At 41.8% G+C, this 20,416-nt stretch overlaps 1 protein-coding gene across 17 annotated transcripts in view; it reads left to right on the top strand.

The window, feature by feature from the left end:
- The window catches only part of Cadps2 (Ca2+-dependent activator protein for secretion 2), a 578,403-nt gene that overhangs the window by 520,653 nt on the left and 37,334 nt on the right, over positions 1-20,416 (top strand). For all 17 annotated transcript variants that reach the window (XM_030255458.1, XM_006505111.2, XM_030255457.1 and 14 more), the window contains 3 exons: positions 6,316-6,390; positions 18,009-18,092; positions 18,197-18,229. In XM_030255458.1, the coding sequence (XP_030111318.1) occupies positions 6,316-6,390; positions 18,009-18,092; positions 18,197-18,229 (192 nt within the window). The remainder of the gene's footprint in view (positions 1-6,315; positions 6,391-18,008; positions 18,093-18,196; positions 18,230-20,416) is intronic.

Raw genomic sequence — 20,416 nt, 5'->3', positions numbered from 1 at the left:
GTGACTTAATATTTTTGATTGTATAGATGCATTCTATAAGTATAGAATAACAACAAAGTCTAGGTCAGCATAATTCCTAAGCATTGCTAGCAGGAGGACACACACACACACACACAAGGTCACTTAATACTGAAGAATATAAATTTGGTTTTCAACAAGACACAGTCTCCCAATAACCTGCGATGCAAGCAACAGCCTTCCCAGGTATAGAGGAAGCAGTCTGCACCATGAGACCCATCCCCACCCCCACCCCACCCCCAAAAAATGTTGTCCTAGAGTGTTCCCCAAACCTTGGAGGTTGTAATCAGTTGTTGTCATTAGTCAGTATTTTTATTTATATGACCATGCTAATTCTTATAAAGTCACTCTGCTGAAACCTGAGAGCCAAATAGCAGGCCACCCTCACTCATAGCTATCAATTTCATAAGGACTTCACTGACTGTGAAGTGGGCTAAGAAGACCCCCCTGTCTGTGAGCATCATTCATATTTAGCCCATGTATAGGTATTTGCTATTTGGACTTCATCTATTCATACATATATGCTTATATTTTACTATGTGCAATTTAGGGGAAAACATATTTCTAATACTATATCATACAGTCATACAAGTATATATTTAAGTAGCTGATCTGCCAGTGTTACAGAATTTTCAGTAATTGTCACTGTCTGATAGCGTACAAGGTGATTTACTGTCTCTAATTATAGATGAGAAAGTACCTGACTTGAATGCCAGGGGCCCCTAATCGCCTCTTCATGGTTTTCTTTTCTTCCTTTTCTTTTTAAAGATGTATTTATTTATTATATGTGAGTACATTGTAGCAGTCTTCAGACACCAGAAGAGGGCATCAGATCTCATTACAGATGGTTGTGAGCCACCATGTGGTTGCTGGAATTTGAACTCAGGACCTCCGGAAGAGCAGTCAGTCCTCTTAACCACTGAGCAATCTCTCCAGATGCAAACCTTGGCTGTCTATCTGAGAATATTATCTTCTGTGTCTTTATGAGCCCATCCTCTTCTCATCTAGATTATGGACTCACCCTCCCATAAATACTGGGTGAATATATTAGTTCTTACTTTCGTATGCACACAGTACTTGACAGTGTACCAGGCACTTGGTAAATATGTATTGAGTAAACTAACAGGCTGATTATCTGCCGCTGCTTTAATTTTTCTCCCCCCCCCCCCCCCCGTAAGAAACAATTCATTCTAGCATGGAAAAAGAGAAGCAGCCACTGCGTCCACAGATAACAAACAGTCACGTGGTCACGTGGTTCTTTACATTAAGAAGTGAGTCGGTTTGAAGGGTAATCTGCTACTGTTCATTATGTCTCCACCTGTACCTTCTCACCAGAGACAATTAGCTCCCTACGACTTCACACAATTAATATAGTTCAAAATGTGCAGGTGTAAAACCTATTAGCAACTGTGAAGTGTGGTAAACAAGTTCAAAAGAAAAGGATCGCGTATGTGGCTTTACATCTGCAATAAATACAGTTACATAATTACTCAGTTCCTCCCTCCTTCCATCCATCAGCCTGTCTCTCTGTCTCTGTCTGTCTGTCTCTCTCTAATTTGTTACAAGTTAGTACATATATTACATGGACAGGTGAATAAGTGGACACCGTGTTCCACAAAGCAGCAAAGCTGTTGACAAAACTAGATTACTGGACACTTCAGGGTCCCTTAAAACATGCATTACATAGTTAAACCTAACAGAAATGAAGCTAACTCACTGAAGTCCATTAATTTGTTATTAATATGTTGTTGCTGAAATTAAAAAGAAAAAAAGTCCATTCCTGACCACATCAAAGGCCTGCCTGTGTTCCCAGGTTGCAATTCTATTTTCTTATGTTCAACATGATGCAAAGTTGCTCTCCAAGGCCCAGAATAGGATTTAATGAAGTGATTAGTGAGTGAATGGTCTACCCATGTGACAGATGTTTATAATGAGTCAGCAGACTTAGGCCAATCCCTCAGGACAGATGTTGAGATCATAAAACCACCACATTGTTTAGAATCTGTATTATCCATTACTATAGAAAGCAGACGACTACCTATGCTGTAGACATCCATCTGCCCTTAGAGCCACTTCACCTTGGTCTCATTGGCTGAGAATGAGGATGTGGGAACATGACCAAATTAATGGTATAGCTCAGGGGAGCAAGAGGTCCTTCTTCTATAGATTAGTTATCAATTAAAGGAGAATGCTCCCCTTCCCAGATCAAGCCAACCAATCCTCCTAAAATGCATGATGAAAGCAGGGCTAAAGTGTAGGTTGAGCTAGCATTTGGTTAGTCTCTGTTTCTAATACATTTGCATGTGAACAGGCCAGGAAAATGATGATATCCACATGACTGTGTGGACGCCAGGATTCTCAGTGTGCCTGAACTCTCTGAAGCAAGGACTTCTAAATGGTTGTCAAAATGTAAATTGAGATTTATCTTCAGAAGAAGCAAGGTAGAAACTGCTTTTGAAGGGCAGATATGGAAAAGAAAGCAGCTTGCAGCTAAGCTGCATCCTGCCAGCACTGGCACTTGGGAGAAGCAGTCCAACTATGAGAATATTTTAAAGTAAGAAAATGTAAATGTTTTTAGAAGAATTTGTAGAGGGTTTGGAGCTTAGTAGATGCTTACTTAGCAAAGTGTTTCTTTGCAAGCACGAGGACCTGGATTCAGTTCCCTGAAACCCCCTGAAAGTTCCTGTAGCGCAGAATTGTTCTCTAAGAGCAGGACAGAAACAGAAGGGCCACTAGGACTTGTTGGTTAGCAGAACTAGGCAACTTGGAGAGCCCCAGACCAATGAGAGACCCTTTATCAACAAACAAGGCTACCAACTGCTGTAGAATAGCCCAATGTCCTCTAACCCATACACCCATGTGTATACACACCTATATATACATGTGCCCACACATATCACACACACACACACACACACACACACACACACACCATTTATAGAAGTTTCTGCAGTTGAGGACAAAAGGTATCCCAATTTTTTATCAACAGTGTTGTCTGTTCATTGAAGTGGAAAGCAATATATCAGTTTTAGCTTAGGCAATAAAAATAGCTTTGGAGAAAATTATATTTGTTTCTATTGTATGATTTGGAGTTCTACTTTTTAATCTTTGGAAGCTACAAGGTTTATGTAATAATTTATTAGCTTTTGTTTGATAGAATTGGCCTACTTATGCAACCTATACATATGGTTTCTGTCTTTACAGAATGGATACATAAAATAGGGATAGTCACACTTCATTCTGGCTCGTGTTCCAAGATGATGCAATGAATTTATAATAACAAATTCCCATATTGTGTTAATCTAGTCACCCCCATATTTGTTTACCTCTGGAGTAATACATTAAAGATAGATACTTCTTAATCCATTTGATTTTCTTTTTTTTAATTTTATTTATTTATTTTTAATTAGGTACTTTCTTCATTCACATCTCCAGTGCTATCCCAAAAGTCACCCACACCCTCCCCCACCCCCCCACCCACCCCATTTGTTTTTCAATTTCACTTTATTCATTCTTATAAATCTTTTTTTTTTTTTTTTTTTTTTTTGAGACAGGGTTTCTCTGTGTAGCCCTGGCTGTCCTGGAACTCACTCTGTAGACCAGGCTGGCCTCGAACTCAGAAATCTGCCTGCCTCTGCCTCCTGAGTGCTGGGATTAAAGGCATGCGCCACCACGCCCAGCATAAATCCATTTCTATCTCCACTCCTTTCTCTTCTGTTCCTTCCCTATGTCTAGATCAGATATCAAAGAAAGTTAACAGCCTAAGGTTATACATTATCAGAATTTCTTAACTACTAAGGTAATTACTTTAACTACCTTTAACTTTCTGAGCCTTTCAATACAGTGACTATAAATAGCTTCTTTAATGTCTATCACTGATTTAAAAATTGCCAATGCAAAATCCATTACAAAAATTTACTATGTAGACCTCTATTGTCTTACATGTAATAGCATTCTGAGGATATTCTGTTTCCGTAGAGTTAAAATATGGAAGCTGCAGAGATGGCTCGGGGGTTAAGCATTAGCTACACTTTTAGAGCAGTGGTTCTCAACCTTCCTGCTGCAATCCTTTAGTTCAGTTGCTCATGTTACTGGGCATGCTTGAAGCCCCAAGCATGAAAGTAGTGCACAGGCATACATGTAGGCAAAACACCCATACTCATGAACAGAATGACTAAAATAAAATCATTTTTAAAATGTTTAAAGGGTGAAACTCTGAGATATATAGCAAGTAGAGCCTTGAGGCCAAGGCATATTTAAGAACACCTTTGAGAATCTGGATGTCTCAATAGCACCTCCCTGACGTAGAGTGCTTTCCATTGTAATGGGATGCAGGGGGCTGCATGACTGTCGCCTGTGTCTCTTTCCAGTTCGACTTCCCAGTGGGGCAGTGACTGCCATTGCATACCTCTGTACTGTAAGACATGGGTCTGGAACAGGGGACATGAAAGGGGAGAGAGGCAGAGCTCATTTACATTAGCTCCTTCACCACCGAGTTATTTGGGCTGCTTTTGGCTGGGTCTGGGAGGCCCTTTACAGGAGTTATCTGTGGGGTCTCACTCTACAAATCATATAGTCTGAATGCTGAAACTGTTACATTGACCCTGGAGTATGTCTGTGGTCTAGAGCATTAGCTGTTTAATTAGGGCTTGACTACCAACCAGTCAGCTCTTTGAGTAAGCTTCACTCTTCTGCTTCAACTTTGTTTCTCTTTATTGTCCCACTTTCAAGCTCAAAGCAAAAATTCTAACTCTCCTGCAGTATAAATGTCCCCAGTATGTCCATCCCCTTTGTCCTCTGAGGAACAAAACTTTGGGAGTCAACAAGGCTTTAAGTGAACCAGACAAGCAGTACACAGCCAGAAAGTACAGTAGCCATGTGCGTGCAGCTAATTTGAGACCAGTGTCAATACATATGCACACATGCACATACACACACACACACACACACACACACACACACACACACACACATACACATACACAGAGAGGGGGAGGGAGAGAGGGAGAGGGGTGAGGAGGAGGAAGGAGAGAGAGAGAGAGAGAGAGAGAGAGAGAGAGAGAGAGAGAGAGAGAGAGAGAGAGAGAGAGAATGAATCATTTGGGAGCTCCTACATTACGCGCTCATTATTTACACAAGGAGATGATGACCACTCTAACTATTAAAGCCCTGGAGGATGTGAGGCTCCTTCCCAAGTATTCCAAAGCATGAGTTGATGTTTTGTTCTGTGTGGAAACTTTGAGACATGTTTTCAGAAGAAAGAAAAAAAAATAGCTTTCAGAAACGTAGACCTTCGGGAACCATTGATACAGCAGCTGTGAAGTTGGTCTAGTGTTTACCCTGCCCTTTGAGTCAGCGCATTATGCTCCCTGTCCCTAGAAGCCTTGAACCGTCGGGATGAGGTTGGTCTTTACAAGTCACATTTTCTGTGAAGTGGCCATTGGGGACAATCTGCTGTCAGATAAATGCTTCCAAAGGAAAAACAAAATCGCTGTTTAAGTAGATGTACCTACATGTGCCATGGAAGACAAATCGCCTGCAGATTTAAGGAATGAACGATCTAGTAAGCTCTCTAAACCTGCAAAAGCACATGTCTTAAATACATTTTTTTTTAAAGATGTCTTGTTCATGAGGAAGCAGCAATATGCTTTCGGGAGCAGTGCTGTTTCAGTTTCCCTCTTAATGGCCTATTAATTTGTTACCATCTCTTCCCTTTTGTTGATGAAATTTTAATTTTGCCCTTGCTCGAGCATGTTGTAAGAATTGTATACACGGCTGCTCCCAGCCGACAAAAAAAAAAAAAAAAAAAAAAAAAAAAAAAAAGTCCTTTTAGGGAGAACAATTGGGAGTGCATTTTATTTCTAGAGCACATTTAAAATAACTTATGAATGAGAGTTGTCAGACATGAAATGCTGTATTAATTAAATCTTTTTCGAGTCTTTTTGCTTCTCTGGCTAAACCAACCCTTTAGAAAAATACAGGGCCACCTTCATTACAGAGGAGAAGACAAAAAGTACCCTTCACATTCCTCTGCCTGAATAAGGATAAGAACTCAATTCAGCCCATAATAACCCCATTAGCTGCTTAACTCGGCAGTGCACATGGGAAAATTTTCCAACCGCAATGGAAAAAGTGTTGACTGGATGGATCGTTGTCTCGGCTTTGTTCTTTTAATGTTCAAAATGATCATTTTAAGTAAATTTGATATGCCATAACTACTAGCTTTAGAGCAGTTGTGACTTACAACAAAGAATTCATGTCTGCAGTCACTAATGCATTTTGTCTTTTAAAACCTAGCAACAGTACCATTCAAAAATAGATGATTTGATTGACAACACCGTGAAAGAAATCATTGCACTGCTGGTTTCAAAGGTAACGTATCACGTATTCACCTTTGCACGTACAATTAAAACATAATCTTCAAATGAGGATGTTTTAGACATATCTCTTATATTTCTAAATATCTGAGTATGAAATTGTAGTTAAAAAAATAAATTGTGAGTTGGGGTGTAATTTAGTGTCAGAGTGCATGCCTGGCATGTATAAAGCCAGCATTCAGTCTTTACACTACAAAATAAGTAAATGCATACATGTGTGCGCACACACACAGAGCTTTTTTTTTTTGTTTCAGTTTTAAGAAAATGTGGAGGTTGATAGAATATGTGAAGAATTTGCTCTTGGTTTGACTTCCAGAAAAGATTTGAGTATCCTCAGTCTTTGAACTTAGCCTGTTTGTTATGATGCCATCCCTAGAGCAGAAGAGCTAGCCTTAAACACAAGCAGGCAGGGTAGTATCTGAACTTCACTCCAAAACTTTCCTGCCCATTTCTTGGAACACCCTTGATAGATGTGATGATGCCCTTTCATTGTATAGATGAAAATAAAGAATAAACAGCTTTGCCATTTAGCAGTTCTGTGACTGAGCTGCAACTGAAGCAATACAGATGGCCACGGGAAACTTCTATAAGGTCTGAGCATGTTCACAGAGGCATGGCTGCAAGCATAAGTGTTTATTTGGAATCAAGAGCTTACTAAGGAAGAGATGTTGATAGCACCAAAACCGTAAAGAGATCAAGAAATCATTTGCTAATGGGCACAAGGTCCCAGCCAGTTGAGAGAGATAAGCACTTTACGCTGTTACACTAAGAACAATTATGGTTGTGATTATTTAACCATCAAATTCAAAACACCTAGAATAGATAAACTTGTAATGGCCTCATCAGGAAGAGCAGAGGACAGGAAAATTAAGTATCCCGTTGTTGATAAAATACAGTATATGAAGGTACCAAAAATTACATATCCCATACAGATGCACAGTGGTCACTTGTCTTTTAAATGGTGGGGAAAGAAAATGGATATTCTCTAAGTGTCACTTTGACATGAGCAGTTGCATCTAGCCCTTCAAGGGTTTGTGTCAAAGAAGTTCAAAGCAAACATCATAAAGCAGCTGAAAGAATGTGTCAGTTACAAAAAAATACACAGATTTTATAAGTAAACATTATGTTTTTAGATAACAATTGAAATTTTTAATCCTTATTAATAATTTAAGGAGTACAGGTACCAGCTTTTGCACTAAATGAGCTTAGATGATTTTAAGTTGACACTATTGGAAACTATGACGTGAGCCACTCCATTCTACATACAAGGGATCTAAATTGATAGAGTCTGTCTGGAAGACACTTTAGAAATATCAAATACATCTAATATCCTTTTACCTTTTGACATATTTCACAATACTCATAGATGCACAAAGTATTCCCACTTGATATTTGTTGTGTCGCATCCTACCAGAATTTGGAAGCAACTTGCAATTAGAGAAATAGCAACACTGTCAGACATCTATTTAATCTGTGATTTGAGGGAGTCTTAATGCCTGACAATGGACGTTTTATAATATAGTGCCAAATGGATAAACGATGAGAAAGTAAAAGGGTAATAAAGTATGATCTGAAATTGCAGTACCTCAGAAACTACTGCTACTTTGAATGTCACCAGTGTTAACAAAGGATGTCTGGGTAGCAGGGTTATGGTTGATATCTTTTGCCTTGGTGTGTGTGTTTCAAATTCTCTGGTAACGGGGTCTTGGGATAGGAAGCAACCACTAAAGCAAATGGCTTCAGAATACTACCACATGATACCCTGATCGTAACTATGGAAGGGAACTTACAGGAAGAAGGGTTTCTCTGGACTGACAGTGTGAGAGGCTACAGCCTGTCCTTGTCAGGGACAGTAAGTCGCTGCTCACTCTGCCTGCAGTCAGGAAGCAGAGCAAGAGTCCCTGCACTGCCGGCACTCTTTCATACTGTCCTTTGCACTCTTCTGATTAGATGCTAATTCAGATACCTTGGACTTTCTGTGGACTCACAAGCTCTTTTTGTCCTCTATTGACTGTCAAAGTTCTCTGTTGAACTTTTTTTTCCCCAATTCAGCCTTTATAGATTTCTGTCATAGAGTTTCTTTTTATTACTTCTGCCTCCTTATTAAATTTATCGTCAATGCGTTTTCCTGATTCACCTAGCAGATCACTTGAATTCAGTAACAGCCTGGTAAACAGAGCAAGTTCTAGGGTGGCCAGCAACATGCAGAGAAACCCTGTCTCAAAACAAAACAAAAAGACTCTCTATCATGATGCCTAGCATCAGGCATTCAGGTGTGGTGATATAGCAGCAGTGTATTTTGACCACTAATATAGTAGGCTCATTGTCAGATGGCTCCCTGACATAGCACTCTAGAGATGATGGATCTCTGCCATGAAGCCAGGTCATCCTGTAGGATTCTGTGCATGGCAAATCTCTACACTGGCTTTCAATGCTGTAAGATGGTGAGATTGTCCTCTGACTGGGACCACTCCTGTAATTGGACTTACTGGACTCTCTGGGTTGGTTTGGTGATTGCAGTGTGGGTCTCTTCTCATTCCTGGCCATCTGGAGTTGGGTTTGCAACTACTGTCTGGTTTAATCCCAATGGTTTCCTGTTCCTCCGTGCTCTTGGCTCTCCCAGCACCTATTCCTTGATCCTCAGTATTCCTTCCCTTTTTCCTGAGATAGGTGTATCTCAGACTCCTCCCACTCACAGACTCATGTTTCTGTCTCACCACCTACTGCAGAGCTCTCTTCCAGTACATTCATGATTCTCTGCATGTTGGTACATACAGTTGATGTGTTGATGCGTTACACGCTTCCTTCCTTTGTGCAACCCAACTTCAGTTCCGTGACTATATTCTCTCTTTTTTTTTAATTAGATATTTCCTTTATATACACTTCAAATGCTATCCCTGAAAGTTCCCTATAACCTCCCCTCCCACCCTACTCCCCTACCCACCCACCCCTGCTTCTTGGCCCTGGCCTTCCCCTGTCCTGGGGCATATAAAGTTTGCAAGACCAAGGTGCCTCTCTTCCCAATGATGGCCGACTAGGCCATCTTCTGCTACATATGCAGCTAGAATAGGGAACAAAACGCCCATGGAAGGAGTTACAGACACAAAGTTTGAAGCTAAGACAAAAGGATGGACCATCCAGAGACTGCCCCACCCGGGGATCCATCCCATAATCAGCCACCAAACCCAGACACTATTGTATATGACTATATCCTCTTATCTGATGTCTTCAGACTTACATAGCGTTCAGCATGTGTTCCTTGTGTATAGGAAAGATCCTACTCCTTTTTGTACACTTCTCTCTGGTTAGCCACTAAATGCTGGTTTCCTTGGATTTCATTGGTCTCGTTTTAAATTTACTCTACAAGTCTCTGTGACTTTCTTTTGGCTTAGCTCCATACCAGTGATTCTAACTCCACTCATATGTGAAGGGCAGTGTGGAATCATGGCTAAAACCCAACCTCAGACCTGCCCTGAAATTCTGACTCCCCTGGTAATTGTCTCATCTTGACGTACATAAAGCAGACTCCTTCGGGATTTGTTCCTTCAATTATAAAGTAGAAGTACTTATTAGCATATGGCAGTATCATTTACCAGAATTCTAATATTTACTAATATGATTGATAGAGAATTATGAAGAAGCACCTGTTAGTATAAAATTAGTGCAGATAATCTTAGGAAAGAAGTTTGGATGCTTTAAGTACTATTTAAATATGAATTCATGCTACTGTTGTTGCTCTCCGACCTAAGTGCTTCTCTTCTGCATTTCCCGAGTCCATTGATATTACTGGTCACGCCATTGTAAAAGCATCTCCATCCTAGGATCCCGGCCTTCTTAGAGCTCTCTGACCCTCCTCACATGAGAGGATTCCCAGCCTATTGAGTCAGTCTTCTGGGCGTGCTCTTCTCTGCCCTATCTGATTCTCTGCTACCCTCTTTTCAATGCATCTTTAAGTCCATACCTGGCAGCTTGTCACCGTCTTTCCCCTCTGCCCATCAGGTCTCCACACTGCACCGAGAATGCCTTTCAGAACACAAGGTAGGTCAGACCTGCAAGTGTATCAGACCTTCAAGGTGCTCCTGGCGCTTGTGCCTTATTGCGTTGCCATCATTTTCTAAATTGTACCTTCCACTTGGCTTTTTTGTTAATGAGAAATGGTTATTGGTGCATCAGACTAGATGTAATATTCACAACCATACAGTGTGTGAGAGTACATTGTTCTTATCTTTACCTTCCCTGGTATCCTTTATTACAAATTCCTACAGAAACTTAAGAATCCTTAGAGGAGACTCTGGGAGAGGTACACACACACACACACACACACACACACACACACACACACACACACCAGGCACCACCTCCAAGTCTTTTCACTTTAATCACTTTTGTTCCTGCAGCACTCTTCCTCATGGCCCAGGCTCTAATGTTTCCAGCATCCAAGTGATTTCTTGGTTACCTGGGGAAGCTCTGTGCCTTGCACAAGCCCCGAAGCTCTTCCTTCCGAATTTCCTCTTACAATGCTGCTGCAATAGACTGTGATCTCCTTCCTAGAAGCCATTTCACCACCCTGGGCAAATTTAATATGTCACCTGCACTTCTTTCATCACTTACCTTGTGTTCAGATTCAATGTTTGGAACACAAGAAGCTCATTGTCTCCATTATACTTTATACTATGCAGAGTGCTTCTCATACAACAGTGAGTGTTTATTGAGTGAATAGTATTAAAAGAAGTCTGTTCTGTCTATAACCTGGAACGTTAAATAAATCGCTTTTCATAAGGCTATATATAGCGTTTTAAAAGATTTTAGTGAAAAGGGGCAAGAGAAAAAAAAAGCACTGAAACTCATGATCTTGAAGTATCACAGATTTTCAAGGTGCAGCTGTGTGCCAGGCAGTGTGTTCAATGCCAGAGATACAGTCCTAGCAAAACAGCCAAGGTCCTGGTCTTCGGGGAGTATTCCAAGCCCTTGGGAGAGACAGGCTAACAAACATTAGGTACATCCAGACCGATGTGTGGTGTATCACAAATCATACGATGCGGTGCCTTATGTAGTTGGAGGACAAGTTCTCCCAAGCAGAAACTGAATTCTCAACAATGAAGGAGTCAGCCAGAAAAAGAGGGGCATAGCAGTTAGGTAGGAGACGCTGCAGGCACCAGAGCCTGGTGTAAAATGAAGCTGAAAGAGGTGAGGAGAAGCTGATAGGATGTGCTAAGGAGTTTTGAGCCCTGATCCCAAGAGCAGTGGGAAGTCACTGAAAGATGGGAGAGGTGCAAGGCAGGGTGAAGAATTAACCAGCTCTCTATTAGAAGATCCATCTGAAGGCCTGTAGCAAAGAGACGTGGCCGAGGGCTGTTACTTTGACCTCTGGAAAGCTAATCCCAAGCACTTAAGCAGGGATTTGTACCGTGAGCAGGGTTTTCAGTGCAGCGCAGAGGCAGCCAACAGTGAGGGCTACCCTTAGTACTATGACATGAATCACAGAAAAGAATCCAGCGTCATTCAGTGGTCCGGGTGCCCTCCAAAGAGAAACAGATCTAGAGGGAAGGATCATGATGGCATTACGGGCCACAGTATGATCAGGCTTACCCTTGAGGTATACAAGGTAGATGCCAGTGGAGATCCTTGTATATGAAGGAGTGAGGAGACATATGTGGGCTGAAATTATCAATGTGATAATTTGAATTGATGCACCCTCGATAGCTGTTACTCCCAGGCCTGAAGTGCTATAACTGGAGCCCTCAGAGGGTAGGGGTGGGGGTGGGGTGGGGGGAAGCAGGCTTAAAAGAAGGAGCATGACACCGAGGTGCTCTCAGCAGAAGGGAATTGAGAGCATTTTTACCAAAGGGGGAAAATGGTAGGTGGAATGCTAAATCTAAATCTAATACTAAATACTATTTTTAGTGCCACCTTCTGTTTAAAACTAATTGAGTTGTCCACAGTTTGGGATAGTAAGAAAAGCAAAATATATAGCACTAACTGAAGTTAAGCTGCTCTGGATGAAAGGAGGTCTGGAGCCCCACCTGTGTGACTTGATCTCCCAGGGTGGACCTGACACCCATATTCCAGTTTCCCCATTCACAGATGAAAAAAGTAGATAACTGAGGTCACAGGGTACATACCAGTAGATCCCTGGCAGCCACTAAACCTGTAACCTTTCCACAGCACACCTACAGAAATCCCAAAGATCATGGGGGGAAAGAGTGTCAAGTCCACACTCTGGTGCTGTCCTTGAGTATGGGTGGACCAGCCAGCCCGAGGGCACGCTCACTGTGAATTTGTTCCACACAGGCATGTATGCCCCAAGACTGGTTTGGACAGGTAGCTAGAGGTGGCAAGGAGAGCATCTGCAAGTTGAAGCGATCAAGATGAATTCATTGTGTGTAGTGATGAGGATACTAAAGAAGACCTAGGGGGTGTTGGTCAGGACCAAGAATTAAGAAAGCCAATAATAAAGAAAATGAGTAACTGTCAGGACATGTCCCTGTTACTGAGGCACTCTTAGTCTGGGTGTGAATTAAAAGAACAGTGTGATAATGCTCAACTTCCTTCATCTTCAGATATGTTTGAGAAGGAGAAAAGAAGGGGATATTGGGAGGAAAATATTTAGTCATTGAGTATATAGTTTTATAAATTCGTAAAGTAATGTGTGGATATAGATGTTCTTTCTGAGAACATAGAGTACTTTATCCTAAACTCCTCTGAGAAATAAGGTGGGCAGAGAGTAAATACGACCTGACTGCCTGGATGATATAATGAGACTATCTTGTCAACCTAGCGTGGTAAGATAATTTTGATTAAATTTACTTCTTTGGATCAAGGCCATATATGCAGAAGGTACTTGATTGAATCGAAATGTGTGCTTAAAAGGAACGGTTTACATGGTTAAGGGCTAAGAGAGGCAGCCGTGAAGTAAAGCAGGTCACTTCACTGGGCAGAACAAAGGAAGAGAGAACACTGGGGAAAGACGGGCTAGGGAATTTGATCGCAGCTGGGCTAGGTGTGGTGTTTTGGATGCTTGCAGGACACGGTATTTTAAAAATAAGTACTGTCAAAAACTAGCCATCCTTCTCACAGATGTCTGTGATCCGGAAAGATGTTTTCAGAGTCAGAACAAAGCTACCAGGACCTGATTCACAGTTCCAGAGAGAGAAGAGAAAATGAACCATCATATTAGTGACATTCTATTTAAGGAAGAAAGCCAATTTTCTTTCAGGCTCTGATTATCTGGTTGCATGTGAAATTTTAATACTAGTTAGCCCTGATTGTAACAGCTAAACTTCTGCTAATTGACACCCTAATCTCACTTGCTTTTGTCTAGAATAGCATGCGTTGTTTTCAAGATCACTCTTCCTACGAATGGCTGTACTTTCTATGGTCATTTTAAAAATGTGCTGTGTACAGAATGCATCCCTCATTTGTTTACTTCACGGCTGGAAAAGCAGTAACCATGTGAAGAACCCAGCAACCTATAGACCTCATCACTTCTCAAGATTCATGGGTTTTATAACCTACTATGAATATATGAATCATGCAGCCCATTGCAATAAATCTTTTTTGTTTTTGTTGTTGTTTTGTTTTTCAAGACAGGGTTTCTCTGTATAGTCCTGGCTGTCCTGGAAACTCACTCTGTAGACCAGGCTGGCCTCGAACTCAGAAATCCACCTGCCTCTGCCTCCTGAGTGCTGGGATTAAAGGCGTGCGCCACCACGCCCGGCACAGTGAATCTTATATCTTCTTAAACTTCAACAGGATATTTAAACCATCGTGTCTTACAGCACTCCTCGTTCTGCTCCAACAGTCATTTCAGAGTGCTTTTGTCTTGCATTTCCTAGGGAGTATGTATCATGAGGCAAAGGCAGTAATTACCCAGACAGACTCTGAGTGCTAAGTGTTACTCAAACAAACCCAGTGCATGACATCCACAATAAAGAACAGGGAAACAAAGAAATTGCAGGGTTTCATTCCAACCCAACACCCACAGGAGAGCAGAAAGCACAAGGCAAAGCCATAAGTATTTATAGTCTCCCAGAGCTGTATGGAGAAAGTTCACAGGAAACAGTTAAAGATGCAGCAAGGAAGCTCCGTATTTAACAGGATCTCTTCGGATTCTTGCTGTTTTGTGCAATTAAGAGCCAAATGGAGAAATACGCTGTTACTAATCTTGATTTTAATAAAGTCTGGCTTGGAAGATAGCTGTTCCACCATGTGGGCTTCCACACCAATCCTACAAAGAAAACCTTCCTGTAGGAACTGTGGGTCTCACTTAGTTGGTCCCAGGGGTGCAATCTCTGTAAGCCCTTAGAGTCTCTCCTGTGTTTGTGCCTCCCTGGGGACCATTTGGGACAGAGAGGAACCCAAACAGAGGCTTTCTACTATTGTTGAAGTCAAGGCAAAGAGAACTAACTGTATGTGGCAGGGCTGCGGCCCACACATGGGATTTACTCTGCTATAGTCCAGCAATGCTGTACATCCAGAGACAAGACAGGCTACCAGGAGCCCCAGTAGAAAAGCTTCTTTCCTCAACTCCCACCCAAGAGGCGTCCTGAGGGTCAGTGACATTTCCACTGTCCAAACCTTGCACCAGAGAGTTATCTGCCTTTTTTATTTTGAACTATGAGTCCTTCAAGATGAGTCTTTCCCTCCTCCTGTCTTTATATACTGTGTGTCCCCTATATCAGCCACATCTGGTTCATGTCATGTTCACATTCGTGCCCTTTCCTTCCACAACTTTGTATACTCCTGAGAAGAAAAGCCTAGCTCTCGTTCATGATTGTCTTTTCTGTCTTAGGGATTTAATGATCATTCTAACAGAAATGCCATTCAGCAAACACTTCCTAGGTGCTTGGACACAGGTTGCAACGAATCGTCTCGAGTCTCTCAGCTCTGTGGCATGATGGTGAAGAACATGGGCTCATTGGCAGACCACTTATCTTCCAAGCTTTTCTCCCATGCTAGCCACCTAATGTGTTCAAAGCAGGCAGGATCCAAGAGGTCTAACAGCCTCAATTCCACTCTACCATTATGGACACCCACATACAGTTCATTGACTCACACCTATTTGTCTATGAGCCAAACTCATTATTATTCCTTGTCCTAAACAGTCCTACCTAACTCAACATATTTAGTTATTCAGAAAACCCATGACTAAAATTTAATTAATCACACCAGTCACAATAATTCTTCCTATTCATCAGGCATAATGGTGCACACCTTTAATCCCAGCACGTGGGGGGAAGAGGCAGGTAGATGTCTGTGAGTCTGAGGACCAGCCTGGTCTACAGAATGCGTTCCAGAGCATCCAGAGCTACATAGAAAGACCCTGTCTTGAAAAACAAACCAAAAATATTCTTTTTAATATTTTCTAATTTTAATCTTTTCATATTAGTGATCTTCACAGTTCTTAGTGCCATCCTTGTCAGGTCAGTGAGAAACTTCATCTTCCCCGTGAGGCAAGAGGAGCAAAATTACCCAGTATGCAGACAGCAGCAGGGGTACAACTAGACTCCTCATCGTCTACATCCATCGGTAGAAGGTTTGCCTCTACTTTGCCTTACCCTTAGCATTGTCCGCCTGTGTGAACAAAGTGACTACGCACACAGCAAGGACCAGGTGTTGTGCCTTTGATGCCTCTGGTTGTCGGTAACCATAGTAGTTGTCTCGCCTCGTGGCAAATGAGATCACCTGGCAAACACTTGCTCTCAAGATTTGAGCTGTAAGAGATGAGGCATTTTCCACAGAGGGCCATTAAGTCTGGAATTCCCTTCCCGTCGTCTGACAGAGCCCTGGAGGATTGGGCTTCTGGGGCTTCCGGGGCTCAGCAAACCACAATAGGTTAAGCTTGGCAGTCGGTCCTGTTTGATAAGAACTCTTAATGGGCAGGAAGAAAGTAGTAAGTAGACTCTGGGTCCTGAGTCATTTGCAAGTTTGTAGATTTCACTGTCGAACCCTCACGATAGCTCCCCAACTCGATACAGTTCTCTCTGAGAAGTGCACCTTTGCGCTGCAGTTCCCAAGATCGTGTTTCTGCATCCTTACATCATGTCACAAATGATGTGGTGAAGAAGCCTATAGGGAAGTTTTCGTTTCTTTTGCATAAACTATTTTGCAGTAATTGATCAGCCATAGAGAAAACATTTTCTCCTGTGCACTCAGCGTGAGTTCTGCGGTCACCAGAGACTAATAAGCCATGTCCCTGGAACTATTATCACTTTGTTGCAGAAGCTGCTATGTGAACAAAAACCAGCCTTCGTTAATTTCCCTTTTCGTATTTAAAAAACCTTGTCAATATTTTCCCTTTGGGAGTATGTAATTTGTCAATAGTGCATATTATTTTAGATATACAGAGGAAAGAAGCAGGGTGATATGTTCTTATTACTTTATCTTTTCCACCAATCTTCATGTCAGATAAGCTTCTAGTCAACAGAATAAGATTTTACAGTTTTATGTTGCTGAATACTCTTTTTATATTATAGAAATATAAAACTGGCCAGATAGGGAGCTTGCAGCCAAGCAGGATGTCCTCAGTTAAATTCCTGAGTGAGACCCATGTATTAAATGGAGCGAACAGACTCCCACAAGTTGTCTTCTGACCTCCATACACATATGTGACATATCCACACACATACCAACAATGAATATATGTATGTATAAGTGTATATGTTATACATATACATACATATAAATGTGTATGATTCATTTATTTATTTTATGTGTGTGTGATGGGAGGTGGGACAGGCTAGGGATGTAACTCAGATTGGTAGAATGCTTGCTTGCCTATCATGCACAAAGCCTGTTTTAGATCCTAAACATCAAATAACATGGGCATGGTGGTGCATGCCTATAATCCCAACATTCAAAAAGGGAAAAACAGGAGAATCAGATGTTAAGGGTCATTCTTGAAGACATAGGAAGTTCAAGGCCAGAATGGAACACCCTGTGACAAAAACAGAGAAGAGAGAGGGGGAAGGATAGAGAAGGAAGGGTTTTGAAGAGGAAGAAGGGGAGGAGGAAAAGAAGGAATGGAGAGGAAAAAGAAAAGTTTTAGAAATGTGAAATTTCTCTGGAGCAATTTGGATCCCAATCCTTCTCCTCCCGCTCTCCAACATCCGCACATAACTAGTAGAAGAGGTGATGTCTGCACTGGACTGACCTAGAGAGACAGGGAAATTTAATAAGTGTTTATTAAAGAATGCCAGATTTGTTCTAATGTTATAAAAGCCCTTAATGTCACATCTCTCTTCTACTGCTCAGTCTTCGCAGGTCAGTCTCCTCTGTGTGTGTAGAAAAAGTTGATCGCTGCACAAGTCGTACAGGATGGGTTTTGATTAAGTTTAGTTATCACTATTTATAAGTGTCTGTATTAAAGTTGAAAGCAGTTCTTATTTATGGTTTAAATCAGGGGTGTCCACCCTTTTGGCTCCTTTTGGCCATTCATATTGAAGGACTTTCTTGGGCCACATATATGGGTAACTGACTCCCAATCCATGGGTGGCAAACGTGTGTGTGTGTGTGTGTGTGTGTGTGTGTGTGTGTGTTAGAAAAAGTTGGTGTACAAATTGTCCTCCCTGCTCATAGACTAGATTCTCACACTCACCATGAACTCCATTGCAGTTTGTTTCAGTGTTGGAAGGGGTGCTTTCGAAGTTGTCGAGGTATGACGAAGGCACTTTCTTCTCATCCATCCTGTCCTTCACTGTAAGTATCTCAGTGAGATCCCTCGTGCTGTCTTTTAACAATTACCACAGCACTTGCATACGAGTTGAAAATTCTCATAATTATTCTTTTCTTTCCCATTTAAGGTGAAAGCAGCTGCAAAATATGTGGATGTCCCTGTAAGTAATTTTAAATCTGTTTTCCTCTCCCCTCCCATCCATCCATCCATTCATCCATCCATCCTCCCATCCATCCATCCATCCATCCATGCATCCTTCCATCCATCCATCCATCCATCCATCCATCCATCCTCCCATCCATCTATCCATCCATCCCCTTCTCTCCCCGAGCCCCTCATAATTATGAATTGGCTTCAGTTGTCTTCAGTTCTCTAAACCAGTACCATCTCCTTTCATTAAACAAACACTAACCCTCATAATAAAAGCTTGGCAGCAGAATTTCAGCAGATCTTACTTTTCCTACTATAACTTAGGAGCAGTCACAAAGTTAGTTTAACATGAGAACTTGGCATTGGAGCTTCAAAGAGAACTTTACAGCCCTCTGGGATGGGACAGACAATGCCTTACACTTTATAAAACAGTACTTGATCTTCTTGATCTTTATATGAGGGTTCTAACTGGTTGCTAGTAACAATTACAATAACACTAAAGGCTCAGTAAACTCTATTTGTAAATACAAAGGTAGCAAATCAACTGTAACTTGTTTAGCCATTGAGTTTTTCCAAGAGTTCTTTGGAAATAAAGGCTTAATAAACAGTATGACCTATAAATTTGTTCAACACTTAAGATGCCAGAAGTAGAAATCATGGAATAAAATAAACCCATAAGCCAATTTAGTGTAATATTTTTAAGATGTACTGAATTAACTTGGGCTCTAAATTCTATTACTAGCACAATCAAATATATGGGCTATAGATAATTAAAGCATGTACTGATCTAATTATGATTTTGAGCATATGCTATCAATTTTCATACAATTAGAGTATGGCAAATGTCCTTAAACCTAGCGAAATGCTAGATAGAGCTTACCTCCTTGAGCTTGAGCATCCTCAGAGCAGAGCAGTGATGTGAATATGATTGGCATAACTGCTGAGAATCCTTGAATAAGGGCTGCAGGTGGCTCTTAGTTTTAGAATACTTACCTGCATCTTGTCGCCAGTATGACTGATGTCATAGTCTTTTTTATATCAATGTATTTATTTACTTTATATCCTGATTGAAGCTCCCTCACTCTTCCCCTCCCAGTCCTACTTTACCACTCCCCTATTCCCCTTACCCCTTCCCCTTCTCCTCAGAAAAGTGGAGTGCACCCCTACCCATGGTACCAACCCACCCTAGTACTTCAAGTGCCATCAGAACTAAGTGTATCCTCTCCCACTGAGCAGACAAGGCAGCCCAGCTAGAGGAAAGGAAACCCAAGGCATCCCTTTGGCAAAAGAATCCAAGTCAAAGATGACTCTGATCCAACTATTAAGGAACCCACATGAAGACCAAGCTGCACGTCTACTACGGAAGTGCCTAGGTCTGGACCATGCATGCTCTTTGGCATTAGTTCAGCCTCTGTGAGGCCCCATGGGCCCAGGTTAGTTGGCTCTGTAGGCTTTCTTGTAGTGTCCTTGACCCCTCTGACTCCCAAGATCCTGCCCCTAACTCTTCCACAAGACTCCCTGAGCTCCTTCTAATGTTGGCTGTGAGTCTCTACATCTGTTACCATCAGCTGCTGGATAAAGTATCTCAGAAGACAGTTATGCTAGGCCTCTGTCTGCAAGCATTGCAGAGTATCATTAATAGAATCATGGGTTGGCTTTCTCCCATGGGGTGGGTTTCAAGTTGGGTGTCATTGGTGGACCGTTTCCTAGATCTCTGCTCCATCTTTATCCCTGCACATCTTGTAGGCAAGGCTAATTTTGGGTCAAGGGTTTTATGGTTGGCTTGGTGTTCCCCTCCTCCCTCTGGAAACCCTGACTGGCTAATAGCCACTGGCCATTTCAGGCTCTATATCCCCTGCTGCTTAGGAGTCTTAACTAAGGTCATACCCATATCCTCCCAGGAGCCTCCCCTGTCCCAGGACTCATGCTAGTTCCAGAAATGCCCCCCCCCCACTGATTTTCCTTCTCTCTCCCAGGCCCTCCACCCCACCAAGCCTGTTCTCCCCATACCTGATCTCCTCCCCCATTCCCCTCTTTGTCCCCTATCCCACCCACTTCTTTATGTCCATTCACTTTCGATGTCTATTTTATGTCTCCTTCTATGTGAGATTCAAGCATTCTTCCTTGGACCATCCTTGTAACTTAGCTTCTTTGGGTCTGTGGATTGTATCATAGTTATCCTGTACTTTATGGCTAA

Source organism: Mus musculus, chromosome 6, assembly GCF_000001635.26.
Source record: "Mus musculus strain C57BL/6J chromosome 6, GRCm38.p6 C57BL/6J".
Classification (NCBI taxonomy): Eukaryota; Metazoa; Chordata; class Mammalia; order Rodentia; family Muridae; genus Mus; species Mus musculus.
Note: the sequence above shows the minus strand (reverse complement) of the source record. Positions and strands in the feature narration are given on the sequence as shown.